General features: G+C 34.2%; 1 protein-coding gene across 1 annotated transcript; it reads right to left on the bottom strand.

Moving 5' to 3' along the window:
- Window positions 1-6: 6 nt before the first annotated feature.
- On the bottom strand, window positions 7-15274 carry LOC117113727 (potassium channel subfamily K member 9-like). The gene is made up of 2 exons (XM_033257165.1): window positions 14662-15274; window positions 7-1300 (listed from the first exon to the last, which is right to left on the bottom strand). Exons 1-2 carry the CDS (start codon window positions 15152-15154, stop codon window positions 549-551), a joined length of 1245 nt encoding a protein of 414 aa, XP_033113056.1. The 5' UTR covers window positions 15155-15274; the 3' UTR covers window positions 7-548.
- Window positions 15275-16398: the final 1124 nt, after the last annotated feature.

The following is a 16398-nucleotide window of genomic DNA, read 5'->3' as shown; positions in this document are numbered from 1 at the left end:
ACATAGTTACTTTAAATCGTCTTGTGGTAATCTTTATAAATGCATAAATACCATAAAAATGCAATTTGCATTTGAGGAAATAAATTTTACTCTATTTGTATGTGCATTGAACAGTGCTACTCGCAGAGAACAGTAAAGAGACCAATGATTATGCGTGTGATTGACATAATCTAATATTTAATTATTTAGTATTTTTGAACCATATTTTGCATTAAAGGTGCGTAAGTCTAAATGTTTTACACATACATACTAAAATATATACTGTACCCAGAATATTCACTTGGAGAGAGTATTGTTGTAGATACTATTGTTATTCATATCTAAGTTTTTCATCGAGTGCATATTAAGAATTGATAATACGATTCAACTGCTACTGTCATATAATTTAAAATAAGTATAATATAGATTAACCTTGACTTAATAGGAATGATTATTGTGAGTAAACGAATTCGGTAGCTAAAAGTGTTAGAACACGTAGACATCGAATTAATTAACGCTATTCCAGTGTATGTAAATTTTTCTTAAACTCTTCAGGACAATTATTAGTACTACTTTTTTTCTTCTGGTTTCTTTCGAAGGTGAAGTTTGATTGCAATGTACATCCCGTAGTTGTAAAGTGTTGTCTGCGACATGGCAAAGCAAGCTGAGATTACGGCAATGCCGAAGAACATATAAAGGGCACCGACGATCAAATTCAGGTTTTCCTCAATAATATTTCCACTTGTTTCGCCTGGGACAAGATCACCAAATCCAATGGTGCTGACTGTGATAAAAGCAAAGTAAAAGCCATCAAAAAATGACCAGCCCTCTTCCATTTGGGAAAATATATAGGCGCCAATGCAATTATACGAAAAGAACACGAATATAACGACAGTAAGCGGGACTTCGGCATCTTTCACTTTAACTTTTTTGATTGGTTGTGATTCGTCCGTTTCCACGATATCACATCTGGTTTGAGTCCCTTTTGAGGCTACATCAGGTAGGGCGAAATCACCTGTCGAGACTCGTGACTCTGGCCTGTTCTTCATCACATTATAGCTGTCCGATTCTTCTTTGGAGCTAGAACCTTGGTTTACCTCAACGGAATAGACTCCTAAGTTCAATTTGCCGAACATCGGCTGGATCTTGGCTTTACGGACCTGGTTGACTTTAGCCAATAGGTATACGATGTATTTAGTTGGCAATGCTGCTAAGTATCCAAGATCAGATAGTACAAGTAGGAGTAGGGGTATTCCTACCAAGCCGTATAGAATCGTTGCGATTCTCCCCCATGTCGTCACCGGAGTAATGTGTCCATAACCTGCAGATATACAAAGTACGATATCATTTACCCATACTGTACGTGTTTAGATAGCCTAAATGGTCTTTGGCCTATTAACGCTAACATAAACATTTCGTTTTCCACTTCGCAATTGATTGACTTTATAAAAGATGTATTGCTGTCATTTTGTTATTTAATGTTAGTCACAACTGACTATACAATTATACAACTTAGTACCGGTCCGGTAACAAAAGCTCGCGACCCCCCAACCCCAACCCCGTCGCCTCCATTAAAAAATTCAGAAGCAAACAAAAATCACGCTCAAGTGGTTAAAATCACCTCATATCACTTTATTTTGCGATCTAGCGTCCCCTCACTTAATCATCGAGCACCATTTTACCTTCACACCCCTCTCCCCTCATCAGCCTCCATGTTAAGAATTTTAGATTCGCCATTGGTACCAAAACGCAGTAAGTTGACTAAATGTATGTATAGGCAGGTCCACAACTAGGCCTTCTAAAGAATGATGAGGGGTTCCTGAAATTCAACGGTCAATGGAACGTCCTTAGCATTGTAGCATGCAGATGGTGAAGTTGGTTATCTTTTGGTGGATTTCCCCGCGTTTTTTGTGCTTAGAGTTGTCCGAAAATAACGTCTGAGACGTTTTAGGCGAACAATTCTTTCTTTCTTTTTTTATTCTTTCTTTCTTTTCCTTTTTTTTTTTAACTTTCCAAAGGGGAAAAATGCACCCCTGAGATTATCAGATAATAATAATAATAATAATAATAATAATAATAATAATAATAATGATGATGATGATGATGATGATGATGATAATAATAATAATAATAAAGATTTATAAAGCGCACATCTCCACACCAATGGTGCTCAAGGCGCAGTGTCAATTACACCACAAAATTAAACAAAATCCATATTAATTCCCAGAAGAATTTCAAGCAAAATCTGTATACCAATTATTCCATCGAGGCAGTGTTGCTCCCCATATAAGTTAGCGCAGATACTCAAAGGCAGTATGTTGAGCATCAGCACCTTCCACCCCAGGATAAGCCCAGGGCTCCACTACCGTGCACTGCAAACGGAGCAACATTGCGTCGACAGAGAAAAGTGATATCATGTTTTTTTTTTGTTTTTTTTTTGTTTTTTTTTTGTTTTTTATAAATAATATAAATTAAACAGAGAAACATCAAGGTTGTTAGGCCTCGGTGAAGAGATGCAATTCTAAAGTTTTTTTAAACAAATTTAAAGATCTAATGTGTTTGACGGAGCAAGGCAAAGCGTTCCAAAGACGTGGAGCAGCAATACTAAAAGCTCGATCCCCGTAAGAGTGATATGACTTTGGTTGATGTAGAAATAGTTTGTCACAAGAGCGCGAGTTACGAACAGGAATATTACTCTAGTAGCCAGACCAGGTTTTGTATGCACTTTGAGTCCAGAGAATTTGACTTCAGAAATTGGTTTAGGGTGGTCCAAGAATCATTTTTGGCTTGGTAACACATTTTCAAAATGTGGCGAAAGGTCAAAAGGTCAGGGTCAAAGGTCATAGATATAGGGTCTTCATATCTCCGCAACTACTGGTGGTGGAGAGTTAATTTTGGAGCTTATTTGTTCAGAACATTCATGTTTCTATTTGCTCTAATAGAACATTTTGCTAAAAAAATGACAGGAAATGATATTTCTGACCTTTGACACGTTTCAAGGTCGTAGCAATAGGGTCATTATATCTCCGCAACCACTGGTGGTAAAGAGTTAATTGTGGTGTCAATTTGGTCGGAATACGCATGTTTCTATTTGCTCTAATAGAACATTTTACTAAAATACGACCGGAAGAGCCGTTTCTGACCTTTGACATGTTTGAAGGTCATAGCCACAGAATCCTCATATCGCCACAACCACTGGTTGTAGAGAGTTAATTTTGGTGCCAATTTGTTCGGAACATTCATGTTTCTCTTTGGAATAATAAAAAAAGTTTGCTAAAAAATTAAATGCTGTTCTGACCTTTGACATGTTTCAATGCATATGCATATCCCTACACATACTGGCTGGATAGAGACTTGATAGTGATTATTCATTTACACATGTCTCTGTTTATTGGATTGGACCATTTTTTTAAACAAATATGCCGATACTGATCATTGACCCATGTCACAAGGTTTAACTTTTTTTCTAATTTTGTCAGTAGACGATTTCACTTACAAAAAATAAATAAATAAATAAAATTAAGTCGGTCTAATTGGATGTATGATACAAAAGCGACCTGAAGTGCACCTCCAACTAAGAGTTCAGTGGATTTTTATCTCTGTAACTACTATCCCGCTAATATAGTATAATAATATAATCAATTAAAGCAAATAGGCATTTCATATCTGTAGAACAAATTGACACCATAACTAACTCTCTACCACCAGTGGTTTTGGAGATATGAAAATTCTATGGCTATGACCTTCAAACATGTCAAAGGTCAGAAATGGCTTTTCTGGTCGTATTTTAGTAAAATGTTCTATTAGAGCAAATACATGAGTATTCCGAACAAATTGGCACCAAAGTTAACTCTGTACCACCAGTGGTTGTGGAGATAATAAGGACTCAATAACTATGACATTTGAAACATGTCAAAGGTCAAAAACAGCATTTACGGTCATTTTATAGCAAACTTTTCTATTAGAGCAAATATAAATATTAATGTTCCGAACATATTGACACCACAATTAACTCTTTACCACCAGTGGTTGCGGAGATAGACCCTATTGCTATGACCTTGAAACATGTCAAAGGTTAGAAACAGCATTTCCGGTCATTTTTTAACAAAATGTTCCATTACAGCAAATAGAAACATGAATATTCAGAACAAATTAACTCTCTACCACCAGTAGTTGCAGAGATATGACGACCCTATAACTATAACCTTTGACCCAGACCTTTTGACCTTTCGCCACGTTTTGAAAATGTGTTACCAAGCCAAAAATTATTCTTGGACCATCCTAAACCAATTTCTGAAGTCAAATTCTCTGGACCTCAAAGTGCATACAAAACCTGGTCTGGCTACTAGGGTATATAAGGCCGAATCATGTCAGCAACATTGTCGGGAGCCAAACCATTTATACATTTAAAAACAATTAATAATATTTTAAAAACGATGCGGTGTTGTACCGGAAGATGGAGTTGTTGGAAAAGGACGGTTCAGTCTAACCATCCATAAACCCCCCCCCCCAATTCCTGTTTACAGGTATGAGGTGGTGTATTCCTGTAACGTACGACGAAGGGACGAACTTAAGGCTATCTTTAACACATCGACCTATTGTCGACATTAGAAATTTATGAAATTAATTATTGACGTTGCCTTGAGCTTGCTTCGATTTGTATATATAACTTATCGATTCGAATTGGTTACTAAGCTCAGTGTTTAATAAGCCGAGTACAAAGTGGACGAGCCTGATTGTTTTAATTTATGCTGCAGTAAACCTATATATATATATACGAAAAAATACACGTGTTTGTTTGATAATTATGGATTAACGTTGGTTTAACCTTACGTCATTTTTAAACAATTAAAGTAAATAACCATAATACACACGTTAATATATAATTCACGTATACTACTATTAATATAATTATAATTACTATAATATTAATAATAATAATAATAATAATAATGATAATAATAATAATTATTATTTTTATTTTAGTTTTCGTTATCTTTGTTACGATAATAATATCATCATTATTATATTATAAATATGAAACATAGTAATTTTAATTATAGAAAATGTTAGGCCTATTGTCCTTTTCTAGAAAACTATCTTAACTTAGTTGTAACTATCTCACTATTGTACATGTTAATGACTACAACATTCTTGGTGATCTGAACTGTGACTTTCTATCTCCAAATTGTAATAACCTTTGAGAAGTCATGCTTAATTATAACCTAACCCAACTTTTAAAAGAAGCAACAAGTGTAACAAAAACTCTTAATGACGTAATAATTACTTCTAATGTTGCACTTGAGAACTTTAGTTTTAACATGTCGTCTCAGCGACCATGATATTATTTTAACTGACCTTGATTTCAACTTTTAAAAAATGAACATTTTATTAAGAAATTTAGAAGTTTTAAACATTTTAACATTTATTTATTTTTATCAGATGTTAAAAATGAAATATATAAAAGAATACCAAGATGTAAATGTTGTATCTGTAGATGTAACAGTAAACATGTGTTACACTCTTTTAATGCATCGTTAAAAAAAATTGTGTGATCACCATGCTCCATATGTTACATTAAACGCTTTAAATCTCATCTACTAGGTTGGCTTGAAAATAGACCAGATATATTCGATTTAATGCACCGAAGAGACAGAATGAAGGCCAAATCCAAGCGTACTAAAGGTGAGCTTGACTGGTGAATAGCTAAAGATTTAAAAAATTGTGTTACTAGTCTACGTAGAAAGGATAAAGAACAATTTTAAAAACCATATATATCTGAACATGCATGTGATTCAGGTAAGATATATGTTGGTCTGGGAAATCCCCTCCCTCGTAAAAAAAAAATACATCTAAACGGAGTAATGGAGTTTCACAGAAATAGAGGCCCGAGTCCACCCACCTCAGCTGACCGCGGTTGGAGTTGAGGAATAAAAAAATTATGATTATCGCACCGGAAATGGAGCTCTCAGACTTAAATCTGATTATAAATTACTGCATGTTTTGTTTTTTCTCCATTTTCTTTATATTACTCTCAAAAATTTATGGGGGCCTAGGTCAACTTGGTCCCCCCTTGAATCTACCACTGGGTTCTATAACACCTAAGCCCCACCATGGCAAGGGCTGAGGTAAGAATATTTATGATTATAGCACCTAGATGGCCGGAAATAGCACTCGCAGACATAAACGAGAATAAAGTTAATTCTCGTGTTTGTACGTGGCGCGTTGTTGTCACGCAGGCGGCGGGTAAAACACTCAAATTCCTTTAAAAACTTATAAATGCAGTTAAAAGCTATTTCTTGTAAGACAAATTAGAGGCAGTCATTGTTGTAAACTTCTCTGATTGGTCAAAGAGTTTTGGTGGATGATTTTCTGAGAGTGTCTTGAATTTTCTAGCCCGGAAAATGTGGACCTTTGGTGAATTGGGGGGTGAGTACGCACCCGTTGCATCCCTCTCCCCTGCGTACAGGCCTGAAAAGAGATGTAAGGGATTAGCCCCAAGAAAGCGACTGGTCTGGACGACATCAGTGGTAGCACTTATTTTGACTCACATTCTTCATTTATCACTTACCACAGGCATCTTCTCCCTGACTGTTGGAAAGAAGCTGCTGTCACTCCAACTCACAAGGGTGGCAGCACTTCAGACCTCAATAACTACCGTCCTATTTCTATCCTCCCTATATCCTCTAAGATCATTGAAAAGTCTTTCCACACACAACTCTATCATCACCTTTTCACTCACAGTCTTATCTGTCCCTAATCTGGATTTAGACCGGGCCAGTATCCAATACACTCAATAAACTGGCTTCTCAACATCGACAAAGGACACCTTACAGGCTCTATCTTTATCGACCTTCGTAATGCTTTAGATTTAGTTCATCATGACATTTTAATGAATAAACTTTCTAATTATGGTTTGTCTCTTCTCTCTATTCAATGGTTCTCCTCTTATCTTTCTAACAGATTTCAAAAAGTGTTATCAAGACCTCATCCTTCTCCAGACTAACGAAAATGGGTATTCCCCAAGGTTCAATAACTGGAACCATTTGTCTTCTCCTTTTCGTCACTCGTTCACTCTTCTGTTGATATGTACGCAGACGATACAATATTTACGTCTCGGACCCTTCCATCTCTAACATTGAAAGGAAGTTAAATGATGATCTTACAAATCTCACCAAATGATTAACTGCAAACAAACTTCTCATCAACACCAACAAAACCGAATCTATACTTATTGGTACAGCCCATAAATTACGTCACAGTAACATACTTAATACACATAAATGGCACTCATCTCAAACAAGTACATACACATAAGCATCTTGGTTGTGGGGTATACGGTAAGAATGGCCCAGGAAAAAAATGGCCCCGGTAAAAATGGCCCAAATGACAGGTAGGTAAAATGGCCCCCATTAATAAAAATCTGTATTCTGATTTTTTTAAAATCATTATATGCATTTTTTTAACTGAAATAATTTAGTTTTTAAAAAGAATTTAACATCAAATAAATTGCCATTTATAATTTTACTTTTTGCAAGAATTACATATTCAAAGATAAAATATTCAAAGATAAAAAAAGCCATGGATAACATTTTTTTATTTTTTCCCAATTAAATGTTAAAATATAGCAACAATATAATTAATAAATCAACATAAATCATGCATTTATTATTACTGAAATAATTTTGTTTTTTGGCAAAATTCACAGAAGCGGAACCATAATTTTTCAGAAATTCAATCCGGGTATTGGTAAAACAAGGATGATATGAACATCAAATTATTATTTTTCTTTAAGAAAAAGAGAGTTTCCTCTTCCCACACATGAACTTGTGATTCAAACACACAATTGATCCACATGCTTTAACTACTGTTTATTTGCATTGTTTATAACATGTAAGGTTATTTCATTTGATACTTAACAAAAGTGAATTTGTGGTTATATATTAGTTGCATATTTTGGTAGTTGAAGTACTGTATGTATGTCATTCCTCTACTTTGTTAATAGTGGAATAACGTTTTTAAAACCTTTATTTCTACTATCAAAAAATGTTATTCAATGGCCATTATTTTCCGATAATCTCTCTGTATTGATGTGTTTGTATTGTCTGTATTGTATTATTTGCATCTGTTGTGTAACTGTATTTTGTTAAAAAAAACAAATACTTTAAAGAAATTTAAAAAAAATCACATAAATTGATCTTACTTCTAAAGGAAAAAATGAAACTTATTCTATAAATTTACAGGGTATTTTACAGCATTTAAAATTTAATTTAATTTAATGAATTTTATAATTGGGGGCCATTTTTTATTTCTTGATTCAATTCTTGCTATTACAGTATTAAAATATTTGAAGATTTAAAAACAAATATATCATTTCTATTACTGATTTTTTTCATTGGGGCCATTTTTTTCCTGGGCCATTTTTACCTGGGCCATTTTGCCTACATTCGGTTTAACAATTGACGACAAACTTACTTGGAATTCGCACATTCGTAGCCTCAGTTCAAATCTCGGTCTCTCTATAACTCTCTTAGCACAAGTCCCGAGATTCATTGACACATAATCCAATCAAATCAAATATTTGTAAAGAGCCAAAATCTTGTTCCCTATTCAGAAGCGCTTTAATTCTGTATTTTCCGAAAATTCCACTATTGATGGGCACAATAAAAAAGATATGTTTTCAGCTCAGTTTTAAATTTATGCATTCAGCTGACCGAATGTTAAGAGGCAGTTTGCTCCATAGCTTTGGTACATATGAAATGAAACTTCGGTCACAGTGAGAAGAATGGGTCCTTGGAATATTTAATAAAAGCTTGATTAATGACCGTAAATTTGGACGAGGGTTATAAGAAATTAGCATATCTGATATATAAACTGGTGCCAATCCGTTTATGTTAGTATTAGCAACTTATATTCAATCCTCTGTTTTATAGGTAGCCAGTGAAGTGATTTAAGCGTAGGTGTGATATGATAACACACACAGCACTCTTATTTAAAACACAATTTTTCTTTCCCATGTTGATTACTGTGGTAGCGTTTGGGGAGCCAAATCCATAACCAATACTAACAAAATTCAAACTATTCAAAATAAAGCACTTCGTATTGTATTAAAACCTCACCCATTCACACCATCAGCAGTTTCCAAAGTCCAAACCAGAAGCATGTCAGAGCATGTATTTTATTTTACTTCAATTCACATTCAACAGCGGGTGGCCCGCCACTTACAGAATGGAAGTGTGTACTGCTGGTCATTTCATGTAATGTACTGTTGGTCATTTGAATTTGTCCAAGCCGAAAACTGAAATGTTTAAAAGTAGTTTTATTATAAAGGTCCCTCCTATTTTAATTCACCTCCTAATGATGAACAGCAATATTTCTTACTCTTTTAAAAATAAAGAAAAAGCGCTCAAATCTAGTTAAAGACTGATTTTGGCTGTAATTTTTAAGATAAATTATATCAAATTTGAAAAAAACAGATTTATATATTGTTTTTTGCAATTGTAATTGCAGACATGTAAAATCGTGTGACGATTTAATATCAGGCCTAGGCTGTTCCTTGAGTCTTTGAAATAGTTCTAGAATATTCCTATTAAATGTTTGGGTTCTTTAGTTTAGGGTCCATTGATTCAAGGAAATAATTTTCATACATTATATATTAAATTTAAAGCAAATTTCTTCGGGTTTGTAATCAACTTTGTTATACGAAAGTCTTTTTCTCAGTCACCACTAATTTGTCTACAAACGACGATTGGGTGAGTGTCTATGGAACGCCCACAGTGCCTTCAGCGGCGGCTATAGCGTTCGACTGCGCATTTAAGCTTGGTTCCCATTTGCAGAAAACCTGCCGCAACGCAACGTACGCAACGCAACGTAAGGAAATGCTCATCCAGCAATTTCGTATCCCCCTCTTTACGGAAAGTTGAATTTGCACTTCTGACGTGACGCAACGCAACAAAATGGATACGGATCCCACTTGTCGCCTTGCAAACGCAATAATTTTCATGGTAAGCTTTCAAAAACCGGTATGAAATTATCATTTATCGCAGGGCAACCAATGTATTGTAGGGTAGGGACTGGGTTGTGTTCTGGGTATTAGCCTATAAATACAAATAGTGCTTCAAATTTAATTGATTTTTTCTTTTTAACATTAACTGTAATTATAGGCCTCCCCTCAGGAAAAAATAAAACAATCATTATAAATCAACAATTATAGGCCTATATAGATTAGGCCAAGGTCCGATTAATAGATATACAGTTTACACTTATTTAATTATTAATATAACATTATCTAAATACTGCGCCTAGGCCTCATTTTACTAGGTAATATTTTAGTTTATTAATTTGGCATATCAATTTAAATATTTATAAATTGTATGACATTTTCACATCTATAAATAGAAAAGAAAGTGTTCCAGGGGCGAAATGACAATTAAGGGGATTCAAATGCGTATCGATAGAGTCTACTAATAGGCCTATATACCGGTACATTGTTTTTCTCGCCAACGGGAGAGGGGGAGGTATATCTCCTCAACGGGGCCCTCCTCCGGTCCCCCTCTTGGCGTCACCCCTGTGTAATATATAAATAGTTTTTGAAGAACGATTGGGCAAGATTGCATATACATGTTTACAGTCTTATATAGATAGGCATACCATGCAGTACAAAAGCACCGTCAAGCTAGGCTGTGATATGATAGACTATGAAAACAATAATAGTAATAATACAGTAGCAGCAACATCATTGATAACAGCAGCCAATAATAATAATAATAATTATTATTATTTAAGTGGTGATGGCTAGGGCGTTGGCGACGGTCTAAGATGACAGATAACTCATCGCCAAAATGTAAACAGGAAGCACTAACTACAAATCCATCAGTTAGTGCATGCGTAAATTAGCTTTTTCCTTGCGTTGCGGCGCTTGCGTTGCGAAAAGTTGAATCGATTCAACTTTTCGCAAACAATGCAAAGACGATCCGCAAACAACGCAAAAGTTGAGTAGCGTCGATGTTGTGTTGCGTTGCCAAGTTTGCGTCGTCGGTTCCCATTGGAAGCCGCAAAACCCTCGCGTTGCGTCACTTTGTGTCGATACGTTGCGTTTGCGTCGTTTCGTTGCGTCCTGGTGGGAACCAAGCTTTACCATTCGACGACCCATTCCATTCGGTGCACTTGGCATGCGCCGGCGACTTTTTCATTCGCCGGCGACTAGAGCATTTTGCAACTACATCAATCGGCGACTTTAGCATTCGGGGGTTACAGTCTACATCATTCGGCGATTTTAACATTCAGCGACTATTAGGCCTATATCAATTGGCGACCATCCAATAGGATAAAACGGGTCATTTCCAACGCCTGCTTACAAGCCTAACTTTCATAACTTTATATTTGTTGTTAATCTGGTTCTTCTTGTTTGTGTTTGTGATTTTCTACTGCATTTGAACAAGAATAATGATAATAATACACGTGATATTTTGATGTTACTTGTAACACTAATAAATGAATTCCTGTGATCTAAGACAATGATTCTGTGACATTTAAAAGGGCTCGGTTGTTGTAGTCCTGTGTCATTGGCCCATCCAGTACTCTGGCGTGTTTGGTACTTGACAATTCCTAATACAATCCTCGGAAAGCATTTTATTAATTTTTACTTGTCAATGGTTTTGTAGGTCTAAGTATTTATACATTACTATGTAAATAGGCCTACAGGATTATTCTAGTTATTGTTCAGCTATTAAATAAGAATTAGCTGTGTAAATTGAAATACTAATATAGTCCTGGGGCTTAAGCAGAATTAATAACATGTACCGGTAGACGCTATTGACTTTTAAACATGAAATACTAAAACATTAGAAAAACAGATATATACTTATTATACAGTATACTATTTTTTAAAATTTTATTTCATCAAAGTCCAACAATGACCAAAGTCACCCTTTACAGGATTGAATAATAACATCTAAATATAAACAGGTGAATATACAGTTACGATAAGTAAGAATAACTAAATATACTAAATACAAAACTTTTTGACGAAAACACATAAGAGAATCACATAAAATGTCAATAGAAAAATCAGTTTTACATAAAGAATTGTATAACTTAGGCAGACGATTAATAAACCCATGATTAGTAACGTTGACTCTCCCACCAGGTATTGAAAAAAGAACAGGATTACGTAATTGATATTTTGGTACAGAAAGAGAAAAATTAACGGCAAAATTTCCATCGTAAATAGCATTCATACATTAAAGAAGGAAAATTAAATCAAAAAGTTTATGGCGGTCAGCTAAAGGGGTCAAAAAAAAAAAAAACAACCAAAATTGCGAGAATAAAATCTAAGAAACTTATTTTGAACACGTTGTAACCTAGTCGACTGATGCAGAGAAATAGAATTGAAAATAACACAACAAGATTTGAGATTGGTCTAACTAAAGTAACTAAAGCCTTACTATCGTTAATATGTCTGCAATGCTTCCAGAGAAAACCAAGTAATTTGTTACTTTTGGAGACAATGAAATTAATATGATTACAAAAAGTTAAAGAACTATCGAAGAAAACACCAAGATCGATGCAGCAAATGTTGTGCTCTCTGATTTTCCACAAGGGCCAGCGGGATAACCAAAAAGTAAAATAAATTGCTGTCAAAGTGGATCTCCATCGGATGTGAGGAATCCGAGAACAACAAAACACAAAGAAAATGTACAATTAATACAAATTTAAATTGCAATATAGAAAATAATAAGCATTTCAATTACTATGAAAATCATCATTATGATATTTTTCATATATATATATATATATATATATATATATATATTCAATCGATGTTGTTTATGTGGATCCACGTATGTCTCATCGTATGTATTTAATATATAAGTAGACGCAGACAAAATAAACTGCAACGATACTTTGATTTGTAGGAGACATAGAAATAAATAAATAAATAAATAAATATATATATATATATATCCTATGTATAGGCCTGCTGTATATATAGGCCTATACTATTTATATTATAATAATAAGTAATACTAAATAGACATATAAACACATAAATATGTATTTTATATATGTATACATGTGTGTGTGTATGTATGGATGTATATATATATATATATATATATATATATGTATATATATATATATATATATACAGTATATATATTATATATAACCGTAGTGTAAGCTTTATTTATAATATTCAAAATAACAGTTATACACTATCACTTATTTTGATTGATTTGTGCTGTTTATATTAATTGACTTTTTGAAATTTTATTTTTTTTTATCAATGTTGCAAGTGAAATAAGTTTGATTTTGTTTTGTATTTGAAATTATAAAATAATATATATATATATATATATATTTATATATATATACAGTATATACATTATATATAACCGTATTGTAAGCTTTATTTATAATATTCAAAATAACAGTTATACACTATCACTTATTTTGATTGATTTGTGCTGTTTATATTAATTGACTTTTTGAAATTTTATTTTTTTTATCAATGTTGCAAGTGAAATAAGTTTGATTTTGTTTTGTATTTGAAATGATAAAATAATAAAATAAACATAATTAAATTAATTAAGGAAAATTAGGGATAAAAAAATCATGTGTCCTCAATTATTAAGATGAAGGTAGTGGAGAAGACCAATCTGCCAAGAAGCCTAGCTTAAGCCTGTTACTTAAGTAAGCACTTTACAATAATACAACGCTTTTCAAAATTTCATTTAACTATTATTATATACAGGGACATAAGGTGGTTTTGGAGGGAGTGAGGAGGGGCGTGGATGCGCGATAAAGGGAGGTGTGGCAACCTTACTAAAACGTTAACGAATACAAATACGTCATTACCATCGTCGATATTCTGAATTTTGATTCAAAATTGCTTAGGTTTGCCTCCCAATATATTGCAAAATCTCTTTCCTCTATAATAAATTTGTCTGTGTAACAGGGATTTTACCGTCAACTCTTATAAATTTGTCCCCCTTCCCTCAGCCTAAGTCCACAAGTAATATTATTAACCACCCAGCCAAAGACGTTGGTCTTCGTCGGCACCAAATACCGTGGGTCTTGACCCCAAAAAAGGTTTTTCTATTTTATCGTACGAAATAGGCCTATGCTTTACGTTTACGTTGGTGTAGGCCTTCACCAGATCAACGTTGCTGCCACTTCCACTTTAAGTAGAAACAAAAATCTCTAAATAATATTTTACTTTTTAAAAGTATGATATATAATATTTTTTAAACAATCGTGTGTTTCATCGTGTTTTGGCCTCTGGCCTTTACAGTATGCGATTTACATTATTCCCCTCCGGTCATTTACTCAAACAGATGACGCATAATTATCCTCAGCTCTCTGGGGAGGATAATTCCATAAGTAGCCATAATCAGTGGAAAGAGACAAACATAGATAAGTATCTTGCCCAACGACACAATCGACAGTGAGGGCTTCGATCCCCCAACCTGAAAATTGAGAGTCCGGGCCACAATAACGGATGTGACAGCAACGCTGTTTCGACTTTGCGGGGTAGAGCTCATGCTGGACACCAAATCGGGTGCGCCTATGTGATTTAGTGTTTTTCGTTATTTTCTTTATTGAAAATGATAATTTCGAAGATTTATACATTTTTAAATTGAATTTCGAACTGCGTAAATCATAAATTTATTTCCTTACCAACTGTCGTGATTACTGTGATACAGAACATAATAGAACTTGACAAACGCCAAACCTCTTTGGCAGGCGTTACTCCGTGGTCAAACGATTTGTACAATTTGTCTTCGTAAATTTTCATTTCTTCTGATGCCGGACCTATCCACTCTCCGTATGTAGTATTTTCTGGTCTCGAGTCGTTCCAAAGTCTTCCCAAAAGTTCATCTCTTGCTTTCAGTATTTCACTTATTTCCTTTTGCTCGTGTTCACTTTCAAGGTACTGCATGAGAAACGCTCCAGAAAGGATGTACCCACTTAAGACGAAAAAGCCACCAAGACGAATAAATAGTCGAGGCACCCAATATCGTGGGTCTGCCTTTTTGCTCATATAACTAGCCATGGATTTGGCCTTGTGTAGACCAGTAGAAATGGTACTGTCTTCATCTTTTTCAATTGAAGGACCTTTTGCTCCGTCTTCCACAGATGGTTTCAGTTGTTGACTTGAGTTGATACTCATTTTTAAGTACTAAAAAAAATATGCGCCTCAAACAGACGTCTTCGTAATACAAGTTCACGTAGCCTAAGAAATGTTCTATTTCTGAGGCCTGAATACTTCTTATGCATAAATTCATATTCATTCGACTCGTAAAGTCAGTGACTCGATAATTCATGAAAAGACGTTTCGCTTGGAAAAATTGATGTGAGCGAGTCTAATAATCGATGTACTGTAAATTTAGCAGCATCAAGCCAAGCAAGTTATTGACGCTACCAACGCGACGATAGATTTTATTGAATTCTATTGATTTGTAAAAAATAACAGAATTTTAAGCCCTTAATCTACCCGAACATTCTACAATTGAATTATTAAACTAAACAATTAACCAGTGTAATAAAATAGGAAATCCAAATGTAACGGACATTGTTTCAATTCTCAAGTTATATCAATACTAATCACTCTTGGAAATGTTACAATAAACTTCTTTATCGTATCTAGTTAAGCGTTTGGGCGAGAGAATGTTCCTGCTTCTTTGCTGAGTTCAAGTCGATCGCTCGACTCCTCCACGAATAACCATCGCATAAGATTTAGACGAGACAGGGACATACGGTAGATACTGACGCAATGGTCGCCACGGATCCCCAAGTGCTCAGCCACAATGTTTAATTCCAAATTTCAAATTTTTATTTTATTAGGTTTATATTATAATAGGTCGACTTTAAAATATAATTCTAACCTTAATATAGATTTTGTAATTAACAGCATCATTCTATTATATAATGGCCTTATTTACAATGGCTAAAAATAGGGTTTTGAATATTTGAGACTGGTATTGAAATGTGTGATGATTTGTAGAGTAGACCTAAATTGATATGATTAACGGAACATTCATTTTAAATGATTTTTTAATCCAGTATGGTCGAGAAATTTCACAGGTTATTTTGAGGGTTGGAACTATTTGCTCAGTTAGATTAGATTAAAAAAAACTTTATCCTCATCTTATGTTTATCAATAACTGGGTTGGAATTGATGAGGAGACGGTGCTTAAAAAATCAATTAAAATACCAAATTTGCAATAATAACAAAGATGAAAAAATAAAAAATAAAACAAATTATTATTTACGGTTGATATTAATCACATTTAAAAAATATAATTACGTCTCATCATATAAGCATAATATGGAGATGGGCAAAACTTTCTTCATCTTCATTTCTATCTTCATGGCAACGGATAAACAACGATACATAGCGCCATGGGGTGCAGC

The sequence above is a fragment of the Anneissia japonica genome, unplaced genomic scaffold (genome assembly GCF_011630105.1).
Source record: "Anneissia japonica isolate Jap-2015-1 unplaced genomic scaffold, ASM1163010v1 scaffold718_len1063573_cov188, whole genome shotgun sequence".
NCBI classification, from domain to species: domain Eukaryota; kingdom Metazoa; phylum Echinodermata; class Crinoidea; order Comatulida; family Comatulidae; genus Anneissia; species Anneissia japonica.
This window is presented reverse-complemented; position numbering and strand designations above follow the sequence as displayed.